A 16,229-nucleotide genomic window follows, 5' to 3' on the forward strand; every position below is an offset into this window, starting at 1 on the left:
TCGTTGTTAAGCACATGACAGCTATTTATTTACACGTTTATGGCCTGACTCCGCCCTCCCGCCTTCTGATACGGACAACGCCGGCTCTCAAAACAAGCTGCCCCAGATGCTCTCTGCTGCGTCTCACTTCCATGGTGACGAATAACAAAACGGAGATCAACGGCGCTCTTTTCAAACCTCTTTACCGCGGAAAACATGTCAACTCAAAAAGAGTTGTTGACTATCAAACTTTAACGGACAATAACATGTAAAACGGTGTCCTTCCAAGCACGGTACGTTGAGGCTAACTCCTCGAGAGTTGACGTTAGCTAGCTAGCTAATGAGTCAACGGTAGCTTGTTTTAGCTTGAGCTAGCTCATTCGTTAGCTATACAATGCTAATGTTTGCTCATTAGCCTGTAAGATAGCTACGTAACATTAGCCAACGCTAGCTAAAAACATGGCTAACTATAGGTTAGCAAGCTGTTAGTTAGCCACCGTACGTTGCACTTTACAGTAGGTTGTCATTACTGCTTGATTGTCTATTTCTATGTCGTATGCTTTTAAATATTTATCTAATTTTTATCCCCTCTGTAAAGTGTCAGAGTTTTTTTATTTTTTATTATTATTAATTATTATTATTAATTTCCTGTTATTATATTTCATTGTATATATTGTGCATTTGATATTTAATATTTTTACTCTGTTATTTTATTTACCTGTACCATAATTGCGGGATTAATAAAATGAGTGAGTGTCTGTCTATTTGTCTATATTTCTGTCTGTCTCTGCCTGTCTTTCTGTTGGTCTGTATCTATTTGTCTGTCTGTCTGTCTATCTATATATCTGTCTGTCTTATTGTAAGTATCTTATCTGCCGTTGACTAATCTAATCTGCCTGTTTGTTTGTGTCATGGTAGGTAACTTCAGTGCCACAGCCATGAACAACAATGCAGAGAGGAAATTCGTCAACCTGAGGAAGCGTCTGGATCAGCTGGGCTACAGAAACCCTCTGGGAATAGAGTCACTGCCGCTGGTGGAGAAACTATTCAGGTGAAGCCTTTAATCTGTCTGCACCTGCTCTCCTTCATAACTTAAAGGGACAGTAGTGTGTTTGTATGAGAGTTCTTCTACACAGTCAGTGTTCTGCTACAGTAGATGAGTTTATAGAAACAGACAGGAGAACCAGCACGGGAGCAAAGAGGTGAAAACATTCTAAATATAGCGTTCACTTAAACTGATAGACATTCTTTTAGGAGTCTAAAATACGTCCACAGCAGAACATTACTTTGCTCCCGTGCTGGTTCTCCTGTCTGTTTCTATAAACTCATCTACTGTAGTAGAACCCTGAATGTGGAGGAGAACCTCATAGTAACACACTACAGAACAATCCAAACTATCTCCTTTAATGTCAGCAAGTCAGTTACAGATGATGAGATGTTCCTCAGACATGTTCTCCTCTGTGTTACAGTGACCTGGTCCACACAACCGAAAGCCTGAGAAATGCCAAACTGTCAGCAGGGAAAACTGAGAAAGAAACTCGAAACTTTGACGCTCTTCTGGAGCCGTACAGGGTGGAGAATGCCCGAGTGGTCCGGGAGAACAATGAGCTGCACCTCGAGCTTCTCAAGCTGAAGGAGGAGAAGGATCGTGTCAGCAGAGGTAAGCTGTGATGTCCATCCTCAGTGTAATCTCAAACATTTTCTTACATCCTTGACACACTCACACACAACTGGTTTGACACAACCCTGTCTTGTTTTAGAGCTGAAGACCCACATCAGAAAACTGGACCACCAGACGTCTGACCTGAAGTTTTTAAATAACCAGTATGTGCACAAAGTCCGCTGCTTGGAGAAGGACAGCAAGGCGAAAGCTGAGCGCATCCAACAGCTGCAGGAAAAGAACATGCAAGCGGTGGTGCAGACGCCGGGTAAAGCCACGAGTCCGACCTCAGCTCTGTGACGACACACTGAAAGTGACTTTGGTAGATTTTAAAGAGCAACCACGAATGAAAAGTGAACTAAAGAATGGAATCCTCCACCTCCTCCTCCTCCTCTCACAAACACTCACAGGTGGAAAGAAGCGCAGCATCCCTTTCAGACGACAGAGGATGCAGATTGATGAGCTCATACCTTCCTCCTCTACATCAGCGTATCCGGCGTCGCAGCCTGATGACCCGTATATAGCCGACCTGCTGCAGATGGCAGATGGAAGGTGTGTTTTCTTCTTTTGCGATGCCCGAGCTGTGTCATTGGTAACCGCTCGATTGATATGTGAGATGATTGCGTTACTGCTTCAGCGACTGTGTTGACATAGTTTTTATTTCATTTGTAGGATTCATGAGCTACAGGAAGACATCATAAAAGTCAAGCTCGACCTGGAGAACGCTCAACAATATATAAAACACTTAAACACACAGGTAAGAAATACATTAAAGCTAGAAGCGTTTAATACTGTGATGTGTTAAATGTTATTCAACCTGTTTTCTAAACACTTGTTTTAGGTGGAGGAGAGGGACAAAGAGATCGAGCGTATGAACCGAGCTCTTCACGGAGGACGACCTCACGATGTGATTTCTCTCGAGGCTCAGAACGTCAGCAACGAGAAGCTGATCGCCCATCTTAACCTTCAGGTAAGCGTTCACATAGAACCTTTACCCTGATGTAGAAATTAAGTTTTTTGGAACACAAGGTGCTTCAACAGAGCGGTGAACTCGGTCCTGAGCCCCATTCCTCTGGAAGAAAAAGTGGTCCGTCGTGGTTGCTGTCTGCTGAGCCTCAGCTGCTGCTTTGTGTTCTACAGATCGAGTACCTGCAGGAGACCAACAGGACTCTGGACCAGAAGCTGGAGGCGCTGCAGCAGAAGAAGAAGGACGCCTCCACCGAAGTGGCCAATCTGTCCATAAAGAACCTGGAGCTGTGTGAAGAGCTGACGCACATCGACGACCTGGCGAAGAGGCTGGAGATCGACAAGGAGCACGTGTTGGAAACGGCCGACATGGAGCTGCAAGAAACTAAAGTAAGAATACGAGAAAGAAGAACCAAAGACAACGTGTTCCATGTTCAATCTGCCTGTAATATACTCACAAACATTACTTTACTATTACATATGCTATAAATAATACATAAAAGTGTGAATAAGTGAAAACAAACCTCAAACTTTTTTATCAACAGAAAGAAATTCAAAGGCAACAGAAAATCGTCGAAGACTTGGAGAACATTATCACAAAGTTAAGATCGGTACGTAGAGTAAAATACTCTAACTTTATATTTCCTTTACTGGAATACTTTTAAACTTTTGTACAACATTACTGACATTCTTCAGTGAACGTAAACGGTTGCCAAATATCTGCCCCGTGTTGTCGATTGAAACAAGGAGCGTTCCGAAGGAGACTTTGAAAAAGACCGTCTCAGAGACCAGCTGGAGGATCTCAGAGAGCAGAACGAGAAGATGGAAGGACTCGTGAACTTCCTGGAGCAGGAGAAACTCAGGCTGCAGGACAAAATGGAGAAAACGATGGCAGCTGGTGAGAAGCTGCTGAAACCTTTTCTTACAGCAGCTTTACATCTTTGACGTTAGTGTAGGGATGTACCGGATGTTTTGTTTACAATCAAAGGAGACAACCTGCACCAGCAAAAGTTCTTAAGCGTTTGTTTTTTAGCTTGTTATTGTGGAAGGTAGTCCTCGGAAGTTCTGTCACAATCAGAATTGGGCCGTAACTTACAGAAGGTTATGGACTATAACACGCGATGTTTCTGTATGTTTCTCAATAACCTGCTTGGAACGTCGCTTATTCGCCCGCCCGCCCAAACTCGTGATATATTCTAGTAATCTTACCCGAAACCCACCCGGGCGGATCTTTATTTGTTCCTAGACAAAGACCTGGTTCTGGAGTTGGAGACCATGCGGGCTAAACATGGCGTTTGTGGAAGGGAACGCTCCCCGTCACGGCTGGATGCGTTCGTCAAGAGTCTAGAGGAGGAGAGGGATTACTATCGCCAGGAGGCGGACCGCTACAAAAGAGCCAGAGGGGCCGGTGGTCCAGATTCAAGCCCCAGTCGTAGTCCAGTCAGGGGCAGGAGTCCTCGGTCCAAAGCAACGAGGGTACGAGATGAAAGGAAGAAGAAAACATACTATTTTGTTCCTCATAAAACTGATGGAACAAGTATCTAACGGCGTCGTATTTTCAGGGCGGCGCTGCAGAGACGGAGCTGCTCCGTTTACTGAAGGAGAGAGATGAGCTGAAGGCCGCTCTGCTGGACTTTGAGAACCACATGGAGGACATCCAGAACAGTGTGAAGGGCCTCAGCTCCGAGAGAGACCGGTTCAAAGCCCTCTTTAAACAAGTGAGTTTTACAAACGTTATTCCACCAGGTGGGAGACTTCTTCTTTAAACACTTTTAAGTAACCAAGTGTTGTCATCCATTCAGGCTCAAGAGGACTTGAAGCTGGCCCGTAGCACAGACGCGTCAGCAGATCTCCTGGAACTAAGGGCGGAGATTAAACGGGCAGAAGTCAGAATCCAGCAGACGACCGCAGAAAGAGACGCACTGATGGAGAGAGTGAAGGTTAGCGGGGCAGTCTAGCAGCAATCTAACAGCACCATCAATTACATTTATACAACCACAACAACACCGTTTTCTAAAATCAATCAATTGAAAACATCTGCAGATGAATTAACAATGAAAACAATCGTTAGATGCAGCGCTCCTTAACTCAGAGACCACATTGCTATATTGTAAACTAGTTGTATAACTTGAATGTGTTGAGCCTAACGCACACAATAACTTTTTGCAGGTTGCCCAGACTTCAGTTCTCACAGACAGACAGACGGAGGAGAGGAGGATCCTCGACCTGGAGAACGCCGTTAAGAGGGTAAGTCTGGTGGATATTTAGATGAATCTGTTCAGACGTGTGCTCGTGAAGTCTGAAATATCACCAGGACACAGTTATGATGCAATGGTCAGTACTGTAACTTTGATCCCTGGCACATTGTGTAATTTAATTGTATTTCTTTTTGGGTGAAGTTTGAGCGCGAGAGGCTGGAGCTGCGGTCTCAGGTGTGTCTGCTGAAGGAGAACAGGGACGCCGCTGAGGACGAGCTGAGGGTTCGGTCCGCCGCTCTGGTCCAGAATGCAGAGGAGGTTTCTCATCAGAGGGCCGAGACTAACGCTCTGAGGTTCGTCATAAACATTTTGGAAGAGGGACGGAGTGAGTGCACATCCAGGCAAAGACTCTCCAATAATAATAACCCTAGAGCCTAACAGTGTGCAGAACTCAGACCGTAGACAATGGATAATACGACCATATATTGTATATCTGCAGTATCCACTTCCACTGAGCTTTTGGCCCCATCATTGCATATCCTGACCTGACAATGATCGGGGCTCATTGTCTGTCTGTAGGCTGCTACAGGAGCAGATGGAGCAGTCACTGTCGGACACCCAACACAGGCTGTCTGTGAAGATGAACGAGCTGCACGCTGCCCATCAGCACATCCAGGAACTGGAGGAGACGATAGGTGGATATTTGTGGATGTTATGAGGGTCAGGATGGACCGCCACACTTGGTTGGTCTACTTGTGTTTGTTTTGTTTGCTTGATTTGTGTTTTGTCTGACAGGCGAGCTGAGTCAGCGGGGCTCCAAGCACAAGGAGGACCTGTCTGCTCTGCAGAAGTCCATCTCTGCTCTGGACAGAGAGAAGGACGCTCTGCAGGACGAGGTGGATGTAAAGACCGAGAAACTGGTGGCTCTCCAGGAGGATCTGTCTAAAAAGGTAACCTCCACCTACACACCTCATTAAGATTACACACTTTGATTAAAGGAGAGCTTCACATTCTTTCCAGGTCTGTCTAAAAACAATACTCGCATGACCATATGTACAATGAAAAAGATCATTCATCTTGAGAAGGTCTCCTCCTAGTGACGAAGGAATGATTACGTAGACTAGTAACTTCTTCAATGCACATATGGACAAGTGAGTGTTTTATTAGGAAGAATGTAACCTATGCATTGAAAGCCATGATGAGTTGTGCCTAAAGAGCACTAATGATGCATAATATTTTGTATTTGCACAGGAACAGACCCTTGAAAATGTGAGACTCACAGTCACAAACTTGGACAACTCGCTAGCGTGAGTAACGTGCTCTCAAAGCTCCGCGTTGGTTTTTAACGTCACCATGAAATGTGCCCTGCTGTAAATAGTGAGCTGAAGTGTTAAAGGTGTGATCCTTGCAGTCAGCTGCAGGGGGCGCTAAACAGCCGCGAGAGGGAGATAGGCAGCCTGAGGAGGCAGCTGGACGCCGGCCACGAGGAGCTGGCCGGACTCAGGAGAGACAAAGAAATCACCGTCAGAGAGAACAGGAGGCTGCAGGACGACCTGGCTACGATGACCAGAGAGAACCAAGTATGTCGTGAATGGTAATGTGGTTCTATACCAAGAGAATAAAGAAGGGAACAACCAGGAATCAACACTCCTGTTGTGTTTGTGCAGGCTGTACACGTGGAGATGGAGGAGGCGCTGCACGAGAAGGACGAGCTGAAGTTGAGGGTCCACTCTTACATCTCTGAAGTGTCCAGAATAGAGAAACTGATGGCGACAAAGGCAAGAGGGACTCTGCCTTTGTCGCCTGTACAGCAGATACTGTTGTTCTATACACACCCTTTCTCCTGTCTTGATGGCTCACCGCTTGGTGTCGACCCCCCCACAGGAGCAGGACAACAGGAACCTGCTGGAGCGTTTCAGGATGGCCCACTCGGAGGTGGAGGAGCGGGAGCAGAAGTTGCAGCAGGTCGAAGGCCTCAATAGCTCCATCCGCCTGGAGCTGCTCTCCTCAGACACAGAACGCAGACACCTGCGCAATACTGTCGGCCACCAGGGGAGAGAAATCCAGCAGGTGAGACGTGGGAGGGTCTAGAGCTGTAGAGAGAGATGCTGCTGGATAGTAAAGCCATTCAGAGGTGTTATGTCTTTATACCAGCGTGTGATAAATGTACCTTTCACTCCGGCGTTTCCCTCAAAGCACACACAGGCCCTGCAGGCGTACGAGGCCCAGGTGTCGTCGCTGGTGCGCGGGATGTCCCGGCTGGAGGAGGAGCTACACAAAACACAGGAGGAGAAGGCGGCTCTCCTCTCTGACCTGGCGTCCGTCAGGGAGCTGTGCGTCAAGCTGGACTCTGGCAAGGAGCTCACTGTACGTCAGCTCACCTCCAGGAGCATGGACCTCGAGAGGGTGAGTCCTGCTACTCTGGCTTAAAGTTACTGTGAGGAACCTTTAACTGGTCCTGAACCAGTCTCAGGTTAGTCCTGATCCTCTATAAGACCTCCATCAGTAAAGAGACCATCAGAGAGAAGATGGTCTGTTTCTATAGAGTTATTCTTAAAGCTCGTCATCGGAGCCACCGGGTCGGATTCTGGTGATCAGAAGTCTTATTGACTCCCTTACTTCTGCTTTCTGTAATAAAACCATGTGTTGTAGGTCACAGGAGAACTGGAGGATGTTCGGTCAGAGGCCGAGCTGCTGAAGAAGCAAATGGCCAGCGAGAGGCTGACTGTGCGTAACCTCGAGACTCTTCTCTCCTCCAATCGGCACAAGGAGTTCCAAACCCACCTGACAGCCAGCGAGAGAGAGTCCGAGCTGAAGGTCCTCCGTGATAGGCTGACGCTGGCCGATAGCAAAACGTAAACAAACCCCACATGTTGGCTCGAGCTGGAAGACTTGAATAAATGCCCTGTTTGTTGATGATGATGTGTGTGTGTGTGTGTGAATGCACTCAGTGCGGAGCATGCCAGAGAAGTGTCCCAGCTCCGCGGCAGAGTGTCTCAGCTGCAGACGGAGATGGACGTCCTGAAAAGACAGTTGACCAGCGAGCGCTTTGAACGGTGAGCTGACTCTTCAACTCACACGCCAGCACAAAGACCCAAAGTCAATATGTCGGTGTGTGACCACTAAAGGGCATTTTATATTCCCTTTGTGATGTGACTCAACTCGTATACATTTGTTATGTATTTTATAGACTTGTAACTTCATTAGTAGCATAGTTGATGCAACAAACTAGATTCATTCCCAATATTAGCTAGTTCTTCACTTGAGGTAGGTTGCAAAAACAGACGTTCTTCTTCCTGTTTGTTAAAGTCCAGTTTGGAGAAACTATTTTAGCAACCTTAAAATAAATCAATCCGTTTAAGTGTGCGCGATATTTACATTGACGGGGAACTGAATCAGTTATCTATGCTGTCGTCAAAGCCACCAGACTTCATTAACTGGATGTTTAGAAGTGTGGTTGTGTGACGTTCCCAACTATCCCTCCAATGTTTAACGTTTTGAAGTAGCATATCATCAGGATGAGAGAGACGCTACAGAAAATCTCCTGTTTACTGTGAACCACGTGTGTCCTCTTGGTGAAAATAAACCGGTCGTACTTTTAGAATATCTGTACATACAGAGCTGAAACTAAGGATTCATTTTACATAAATTAATAACTTTCTTGTCAAATCAGTCAGACGGACTGTCCCAACGATACTCCACTTCCTTATATATAATACACACAACAAACTGCAATTATTCACGACTTTTTAAAAAGAAAATGACTCAATGACTTTATTGATTATCACAAGTGTCTTACAGTCATTTACAAGTAGGTACTTGTATCTTTAATACACGTTGTCGTAACAAGGACGTAACACTGTGTGATCGTCTGATCGTCTCTGCGTCCTCAGTGAACGAGCCGTGCAGGAGATGCGCAGACAGGGATTGTCCTTCTCATCGCTGCAGAGCTCGCTGTCCCTCGACGCCTCCGCCGGTTCCCATCACACCTCCCAAGAGCGCTCCATCCTCCGAACTCTGAACCGCTCCACCGACAAGTCGGCGGACATGTCGGCGGACAGGTCGGCGGACAAGTAAGGCTTCGGACATGAAAATGATTCTGCCGTGTTTTTTAGAGCTCGTTGTTTTTGGTTTAGATTTGCGATCTAGGGAATTAACGCTGGTGTTTCAACCTGGACCGTATTTTCTCATGTGTTTGTCCACATTAGTCACTTAGACACAGAAACGTGGGAAAATAGGGTCAAAGTTTAAAATGAATACAAATGTAATCCTTTAAACAGGAAGCACAGCTGAGTCATAAGTATTTGTATAAATACGTCAGCCTGATTTCATCAAAAGCTCTTTGAAAATATTAAAAAGAATATGTTTTGCTTTCTCTTTCAGAAGTGTGAGCTTCAAGGATTAACGACTAGAGAGACAGACGAGTGGAGGATTTGATGCGTGAGTCAGAAACCACTAGCAGCTTTAAGTTTAAGTCTGGACATGAATTGTGAAGGTCTCCGTGAGTCTCCGTAGCCGCCAGCGACCTTTGTGAAATCATGACTGTGCGAAACATTCAAACACAATTTGTTTTTTTCTATCCAACTTCTCGTTGACTCAACTGGATGCAAAGTGTCCGCTCTTAAAAATTAGGATCCCGCTTCTTTCTGAAATGAATTTAGTCCTCAGCAACTATAACCTCATATTATACGTAACAAGAAGAAGTTCAGCCCTGTGGTTATGTGTATTACGCTTCATGTTTTTGTTTTTTAAATTATTAAATTATTCATAAAATAAAGCGATACAAAAATTACAGAAATGTGCTAAACTTGAGTTTTATTTCGAGGTAAATAGTCCAAAGTTTTAGGAGAGGCGGTGACGTGAAACACTGAATGCCCACAGAAGCTATTAACCCTTTGACTTCCTCAACGTGTAGATGAAGAAACAGGCAAAATACGTTTGGTCTCGCAAACTTATTTACATCATTGTTTATATACTGCATTGGTTCTTTTGCTGTAACAGTGCACGACAGGAAAACGTTTTTTAATTCTTTGTATTCAGCTGATTTCAAGCTTTAGTGGTTTTATGGTCAATTTGTTTTGAGGAAGCATCTCAAGTAAAAATGTTTAACAGCTATAAAAACACTTTGTTCCCAAGGAATATTAAAAAATAGTTAAAAAAAAAAGATTCTCTATAAAAAATAATCTCACTATAAAATATTGCACATTTCTAATGCCGGCAGTGTTCAGTGGTCGTGTTGGGGAGAGGGTAGGCGAAGAGGGAGAAGTCTAGAATGTACTTGGGCAGCAGTTCCCTCAGCAGCTTCTGCGGTAAGCCGCACAGGTAATAGTGCAGCGTCTCCGCCGTCACCGGCTTGTACCACGTTTGCCTCTCCGGGAAGCGAACATGAGGCGGCGCCCCGACGTGCTGCAGCAGAAAATCCGAATCTCTCTCCAGGTGCTCGTAGGAGCCGATGAAGTCGTAGGACACGGCGCAGGGCTGGCACAGGTTGTACACCGGCATCCAGTGCTCGTTCATGCGCTCCGCGTCCTCGTCCAGCAGGTAGCGGACGAACTCGGCGAACGTCACGTCGTCGCCCTTCACGGACGCGTCCTTGGCGCGACTTTTCCTGTACCGCGTCACGATCTCCACGCCGTACTTCTTCTGGTAGGACTCGATCTCCCCGAACTTGTTCCTGTAGGCGGAGAGCAGGCGCTCCATGGGCTCGCGTACGAACATGAACTTGAAGTAGTGCTTGAGGCGGTAGCGGATCTCCTCGGGCTTCAGGGAGGACAGGAACAGCAGGTCGTTGCGGTGGTCCATCTTGATGTTGACGTCCACGCTCTCTAGGGCTCCGTTCAGCACCTTCAGCACCCGCTTCCAGTTGGAGCAGGCCACCTTGGGCACGTAGCAGTAGAGGAAGTGGTAGCGGTCGTTCACCAGGACGTGCTGCAGCAGCGTCTTCCTCTGCAGAGGGCTCAGGGACCAGACGCTGTGGGGCATGTTCTTCTGGCTGCACACGGTCCTGATGGTCCGGTTACGGATCTCCTGGAGGATCTGATTGGGAACACAAGTCGGCGACTCTTAAAAAGTGCATTCCAGCTATTTTACACATCAGTTTACTGGTCCTGGTTTGTGTTCCTGAGCCTTGTGAAAACTGTTTAACAGCAAGTCTCAACACGCTGACTGTCATCGGGATGTCATCATGGCTATCTAATCGTAGGCTTGACAATGTAACAGAAAGCATGCATGCAGACTGGAGGTGTGGAGTCAGATGTGAGACATGAACACTAACAAGTTGCATGATGGGACTAAAATTCACGAGTCTTTAAAGTTTTTAAAGCCGTCTTTTACTCCCAAACATCAAGGAAGTGCAATACTAAATACTAAATTTCTTCACCCACTAACATCACTAAATGGCTTGTCGAGCCTTTAATCCCACAGTTTGTGCAACAGATCTTGTAAATATTGTGAAACACATAAAATCCACCAATGACAAAAACTCCAGCAGAACTTCACGGTGCTTCTTATTAAAGAAAGATTTCTATATAATCTGTGCAGCACAACAATTATTCTGTCTGTATATACTATATATATTTTAGTTATTGTGGATTTTTAAACTTATTTAATATGCTTTACTGTTTTATTACTTAATTACTTATTTATAATACTTGTTTTGATCTTGCTTTTTTACTATGCATCTTGTTTGCACTATCTACTATGCTGCTGTAATCCTGTAAATGTCCCCACTGTGGGACTAATAAAGGATTATCTTATTTTATCTTATTATCTTATACCTGTGAGTCCACGTCCTCAGCCGCCGGTCCGAGCTTCCTGAAGTCCACCCTCTTGCCGTTGTTACCCCGAGGATTAAGAGGCGTCTCCATGCTGCTCAGCATTCCTTTCTCTATCATGAGCAGCAGGCCTCCGGACGCGACGATCACCAGGAACGTGAGCACCGACGGCAGCACCGCGGAGCCGCGGCGGATGGCGCCCGAGCTGTTAACGGTCGTCCTGAAGTTTATCACCGAGCCTCCTCCGGTCCTCTTCACTCCGTAGTCCTGCCGGCGAGGAAGCATCATCGGTATCCGGCGTGTCTGTTTATTATTAGCTAACTAACGTCTCTACGTGAGAGCGAAAACTGTTCTAAACTGTTGGTTACCTACCACGTACCCTTAATAAACTTCAAAAGTACATCAAGTATGCTAGCGTAAATGTAGCCATTTCCGGATGAACTTTCAAAATAAAACCGTTTTTCCGATTTAAACAAATTCAAACATTTACATTAATATGTCTGGAGGACGTTACGTGTGTCTACTTCCTATGAATATTTTCTTTCATAGGATTATCTTGCACTTGAGGAATTTAATGCCAATTTCACTAGATTACGTTTTAAAAAGACGTCCGGTTCACCTCCGATTTCGAACACTTTAGAAATAAAACCGTTTTTCCGATTTAAGGTGATTTAAACAAATTAAAATATTTTGATTAAATAAGTCTGGAGTACGTTACGTGTGTCTACTTCCTATGACGATATCCTCATGATTATCTTCAATTTTAGGAAACTAATGCCAATTTAACTAGCTAGAATACATTTTAAAAAGACGTCCGGTTTTCAATACTTTCAAAATAAAATCCTCCCTGGTGCATTCGCTGCACTGGATAAAGCATAAACTATTTGGAGTGATATGTAGTACATTCAGTAAACGTTTTAATTATACTGGCTGCATATTTGCAGAATAAGTTTTTGTGATTGTTGTCCTCAACTCCTTTGGGATCCTGAAGTACCCCAATGCCCCCTGGGACATGTAGTTCAGCTAGTGTATTCTGTGTGTTCCTCAGCGTTTAGCCGTAATTAAGGAGACTCCGATTCCTTAAAGCCCACTCAATGTGTAGTCATTTCTATAGTTTTGAGTCGGTAAAGGTTTAACATTACAGTGAAGTAAGATCCTTTTTAAGCACAATCCCATTGTGTAATGTTCTTGTGAGATCCTTCAGAGCCACATCACCACCTGACTCCTCAGTGTGGAGGAGCAGCAGCAGCATCATGACTCATGTCTCACATCCACCTCTGCTTGGGTGTCCTGTCCGTGAGTTACATAATCACAAGTCAGTTTCTCCCCAAAAAGGCCAACACGAGGCCGACACCATCTCTCACAAACCGAGAACGTATTAAAGGTGAATGCAAACACTTTTGTTAACCACAAATACTAGTCCTAACTCTTAAAAGCTAAGTATCAATCATAGATCTAGGTTATAACACATTTACGGCATAGCTAGCGCTAGCTAAGTCGTATTTGGCCTCTTCCTTTAGTTTTTAAAGCCTATTACCATAAACCTTGGGGGAAAATGGCAGATTTTGATATTAATCCTTTGCACACTTCCTGGGAGTTGGTTTATCGACATTATGCTGTTAGAAAAAAAAAATGTGTTTAAAAAGGTCTCTTCAGAGTCTAAAGGGCTGTAATGCCTGTAATATGGAGCTAGTGGGTTAAATCGTACTTCATGCTTTGAGATTTAGAAGCTAAAACGAGCTTTCAGCTTCGGAGATTATCCTCCATATACTGATATTAGTTTTGATATTTGGAACACATTGTGTCAGTCCTCTCGTACAGAGATCTTTAAATAAGGACTATATGTTTTGTTTTGGAAAACATTTTGTTAGAGAACCTATCTTTCAGGCCTGCAACTAACGATTATATTTATTTTCAATTAATCTGCCGATTATCTTCTTGGTTAACTGATTTATTGTTGTGTCTATAAAAATGTCAGACAATAGGAGAAAAGGCCCATCACAATACTCGGGGGAACCTATTTTAAAATATAGTTTTGTGCGACCATAATCCAAAAGCCAAATATATTCAGTGTATATAAATTAGAGAAAAAAGACATCCCTCTCCCCAGCAACGTTTTCCAGCTCCCGGAGGACCCAGAGGGGTTTCCAGATGAGATATATAATCCCTCCACTGGTTCTGGGTCTGTACCCCGAGGCCTCTTACCAGTTGGACGTGCCTGGAAAACCTCTAAAGTCGAGTTTATCTATTCAGACCCTCACCGGCCATGAGCTTATAGCGACAGAAAGAATGAAATTGTGGATACAAGCAGCTGAAATCAACCTCACAAATGACCAGGATGGAGGTTATTTTTGATCATTTTTTGATCTCGCGGTCGATCTCCACATGGCTCAGAAGGATGAACTGAAGCTGTTCTGTCCAAAGTCATGTTCAGGAGCAGTCGGTCACTCAAACATGACTTTTAAGCAATGAACAGTTTGAATAATAAAAGATATTTTATCGTCATTATAGAGACATTAACCTACAATAGACAGTACAATGTAGATGGATTGTGATTCACTGAACTTGTATAGAGAAGCGTATTTCCACCACTTCACAGAAAATACTGTATTATGCTGATAAATGACAGTTGTCTGCTGTTTTGGTTAATTGACGACATTGACTATTAATTTACATGCGAGGGATGAACATTAAACTGTATGTTACAGTTATTATGAAATACTAAGATGCCGTTTTAAATCTACCGTAAATTTACGGCAATTCATTACAGTGATGCTGTACAGATTGTAAAGCCCGCTGAGACAAATTTGTGATTTGTGATTATTGGGCTATACAAATATATTAAATTGAATCTAACAACCAAAATCTTTTCAGATGGAGGTCTCTGTATATAAATCCTATCACATAGGGCTCTGGGAACTAATGTGTCTAAATGTAAGGGGTCCTTGACACCAAAAAGGTTGAGAATCACTGAATTGGAGAGCATCAATTTGGAGGGTTAATATAAAACGGTGTGGATCATATTTATAAAATAAAAAAGGGCGATTAAGTCACTTCTACATCCCAGTAGAATTAACACCTTCAGGGATACAAGGTGTGTTTGTCTTTCTTCCTCGGGGCGGTTTACGGTCGTCTTTCCATTCTTCTTCTTCTTCTTCTTTAATTGCTTCCTAAAAGCAACGAGCTGACGTTACAGTAACGCGTTCGCGTCGTGACGGCCGTGGAGAGCGCGTGTGTGTTTGTCGCTGCACACTGAACCTCCGCCGCTCGCAGCCACACCCTCCCGTCTCCATCCTCCTCCAACCCTCCACCCCTCCACCCCCCAGCCTCGCACGCGTGCAGCTGTGCGGGGACAGGCGGTGCGTGCGTGCTTCCTCCCCTGTCGGGCACCCGCACCACCACCATCAGCAGCAGCATCAGCAACACAAAAGGGTCGGAGCTGCCGGAGCTGATCGGGAGGAGGAACCGCGTTTCAACAGCAAGGAGGTGGATTGTTTGTTTCTGCTCTTCTCCTCCTTATTGTTCGTCTGTTTCTTTTTTATGCTGATTGTTTTACATTTCCACGACGACGATGACCTTGTCACAGTATATCATTTCTCATTGACCCGCTCACATCTCCTGCTCCATCCCTCGCAGGTGTGTGTGTGTGTGTGTGTGTGTGTGTGTGTGTGTGTGTGTGTGTGTGTGTGTGTGTGTGTGTGTGTGTGTGTGTGTGTGTGTGTGTGTGTGTGTGTGTGTGTGTGTGTGTGTGTGTGTGTGTGTGTGTGTGTGTGCGCGCGCGCGCGCTGTAAATGGGCTGGGACATGCGATTTGATCCGACTTGAAATGCGCAAACGCAGATGTCAACAGGCCAAATTGTAATTAATCGGGGTTTTAAAATATATATATATATTTATATATAAAATAACGGCAATGAATTTAACGCTATTTGGATTTCATCTCTGTCAACACATGTGAGAAAAGCAAAGGCCACATTCTTTGTTCTCCGTGCGCCTTTTTTTACTCTGCAATTAATAGGCTGTAATCGCTGTGCGGCAGCTTCCGTTCATCTGCCATTAACGGCGACGTATCGATCCGCGCCTCTCGGTCCATGTTGATGTCTCTCACCGTCTCCGAAACGACAGGCTGCACAATATCAGCCCCCTTTCACAGGGTATGCGAGTCAGCTGGAGAACCGTGCACGGGCCATATGCTGCAGGCCTGCATGTGCAATAATGGATTTATTTATCTGCGTGTTGTTTAAAAGCTGTTTTTAAAGAAAATCAATGCTGCATTACTGTCACCGTCAGTGGACTCATGGTGCATAAAGACATTCAGAGGCAGCACAGATGGCAGTTTGACAGAAATTAATTCACAGGCTGCTGGTTGTTGGATTGATGCTGCTGCTTTAAGGTGAAACTGGTCTGTTTTTCTTCAGCACCTGATCGGATATAAATCTATAAGCTGTTTATGGTGGACTGATAGTTGTGATGACATGTCCGGTCTGTGTGTTCAGCAGAAGGAACATGGATCAGCTCTCGTAGTAAAGACGTCACCGCCACTGATTCAAGAGCAGCGTTCTATGAAGTGCTGCAATGTTATCAGGGTTTAGATTCTCACACACACCGAATGGTGACTGACAAACACTTCTGACTGCCTTTGCAACGCCAGACA

General features: G+C 44.8%; 2 protein-coding genes across 2 annotated transcripts; one reads left to right on the plus strand and one right to left on the minus strand.

Annotated features, from left to right (window-relative positions):
- Nucleotides 1-84: 84 nt before the first annotated feature.
- On the plus strand, nt 85-11,563 carry cep135 (centrosomal protein 135). The gene is made up of 26 exons (XM_076087360.1): nt 85-272; nt 898-1,030; nt 1,449-1,639; nt 1,740-1,907; nt 2,050-2,191; nt 2,312-2,396; nt 2,481-2,609; nt 2,780-2,995; nt 3,151-3,216; nt 3,353-3,503; nt 3,852-4,081; nt 4,168-4,323; nt 4,408-4,545; nt 4,775-4,852; nt 5,005-5,156; nt 5,383-5,498; nt 5,599-5,753; nt 6,055-6,110; nt 6,215-6,383; nt 6,471-6,581; nt 6,688-6,873; nt 7,000-7,209; nt 7,456-7,658; nt 7,755-7,859; nt 8,697-8,876; nt 9,187-11,563. The coding sequence occupies exons 2-26, from the start codon at nt 918-920 to the stop codon at nt 9,206-9,208; spliced, it is 3,528 nt and encodes a 1,175-aa protein (XP_075943475.1). The 5' UTR covers nt 85-272; nt 898-917; the 3' UTR covers nt 9,209-11,563.
- chst14 (carbohydrate (N-acetylgalactosamine 4-0) sulfotransferase 14) lies at nt 8,550-11,979 on the minus strand. The gene is made up of 2 exons (XM_076087366.1): nt 11,580-11,979; nt 8,550-10,839 (listed from the first exon to the last, which is right to left on the minus strand). The coding sequence occupies exons 1-2, from the start codon at nt 11,862-11,864 to the stop codon at nt 10,012-10,014; spliced, it is 1,113 nt and encodes a 370-aa protein (XP_075943481.1). The 5' UTR covers nt 11,865-11,979; the 3' UTR covers nt 8,550-10,011.
- Nucleotides 11,980-16,229: the final 4,250 nt, after the last annotated feature.

Source organism: Anarhichas minor, unplaced genomic scaffold (assembly GCF_050575085.1).
Source record: "Anarhichas minor isolate MPS153535 unplaced genomic scaffold, ASM5057508v1 ptg000010l, whole genome shotgun sequence".
NCBI classification, from domain to species: Eukaryota; Metazoa; Chordata; class Actinopteri; order Perciformes; family Anarhichadidae; genus Anarhichas; species Anarhichas minor.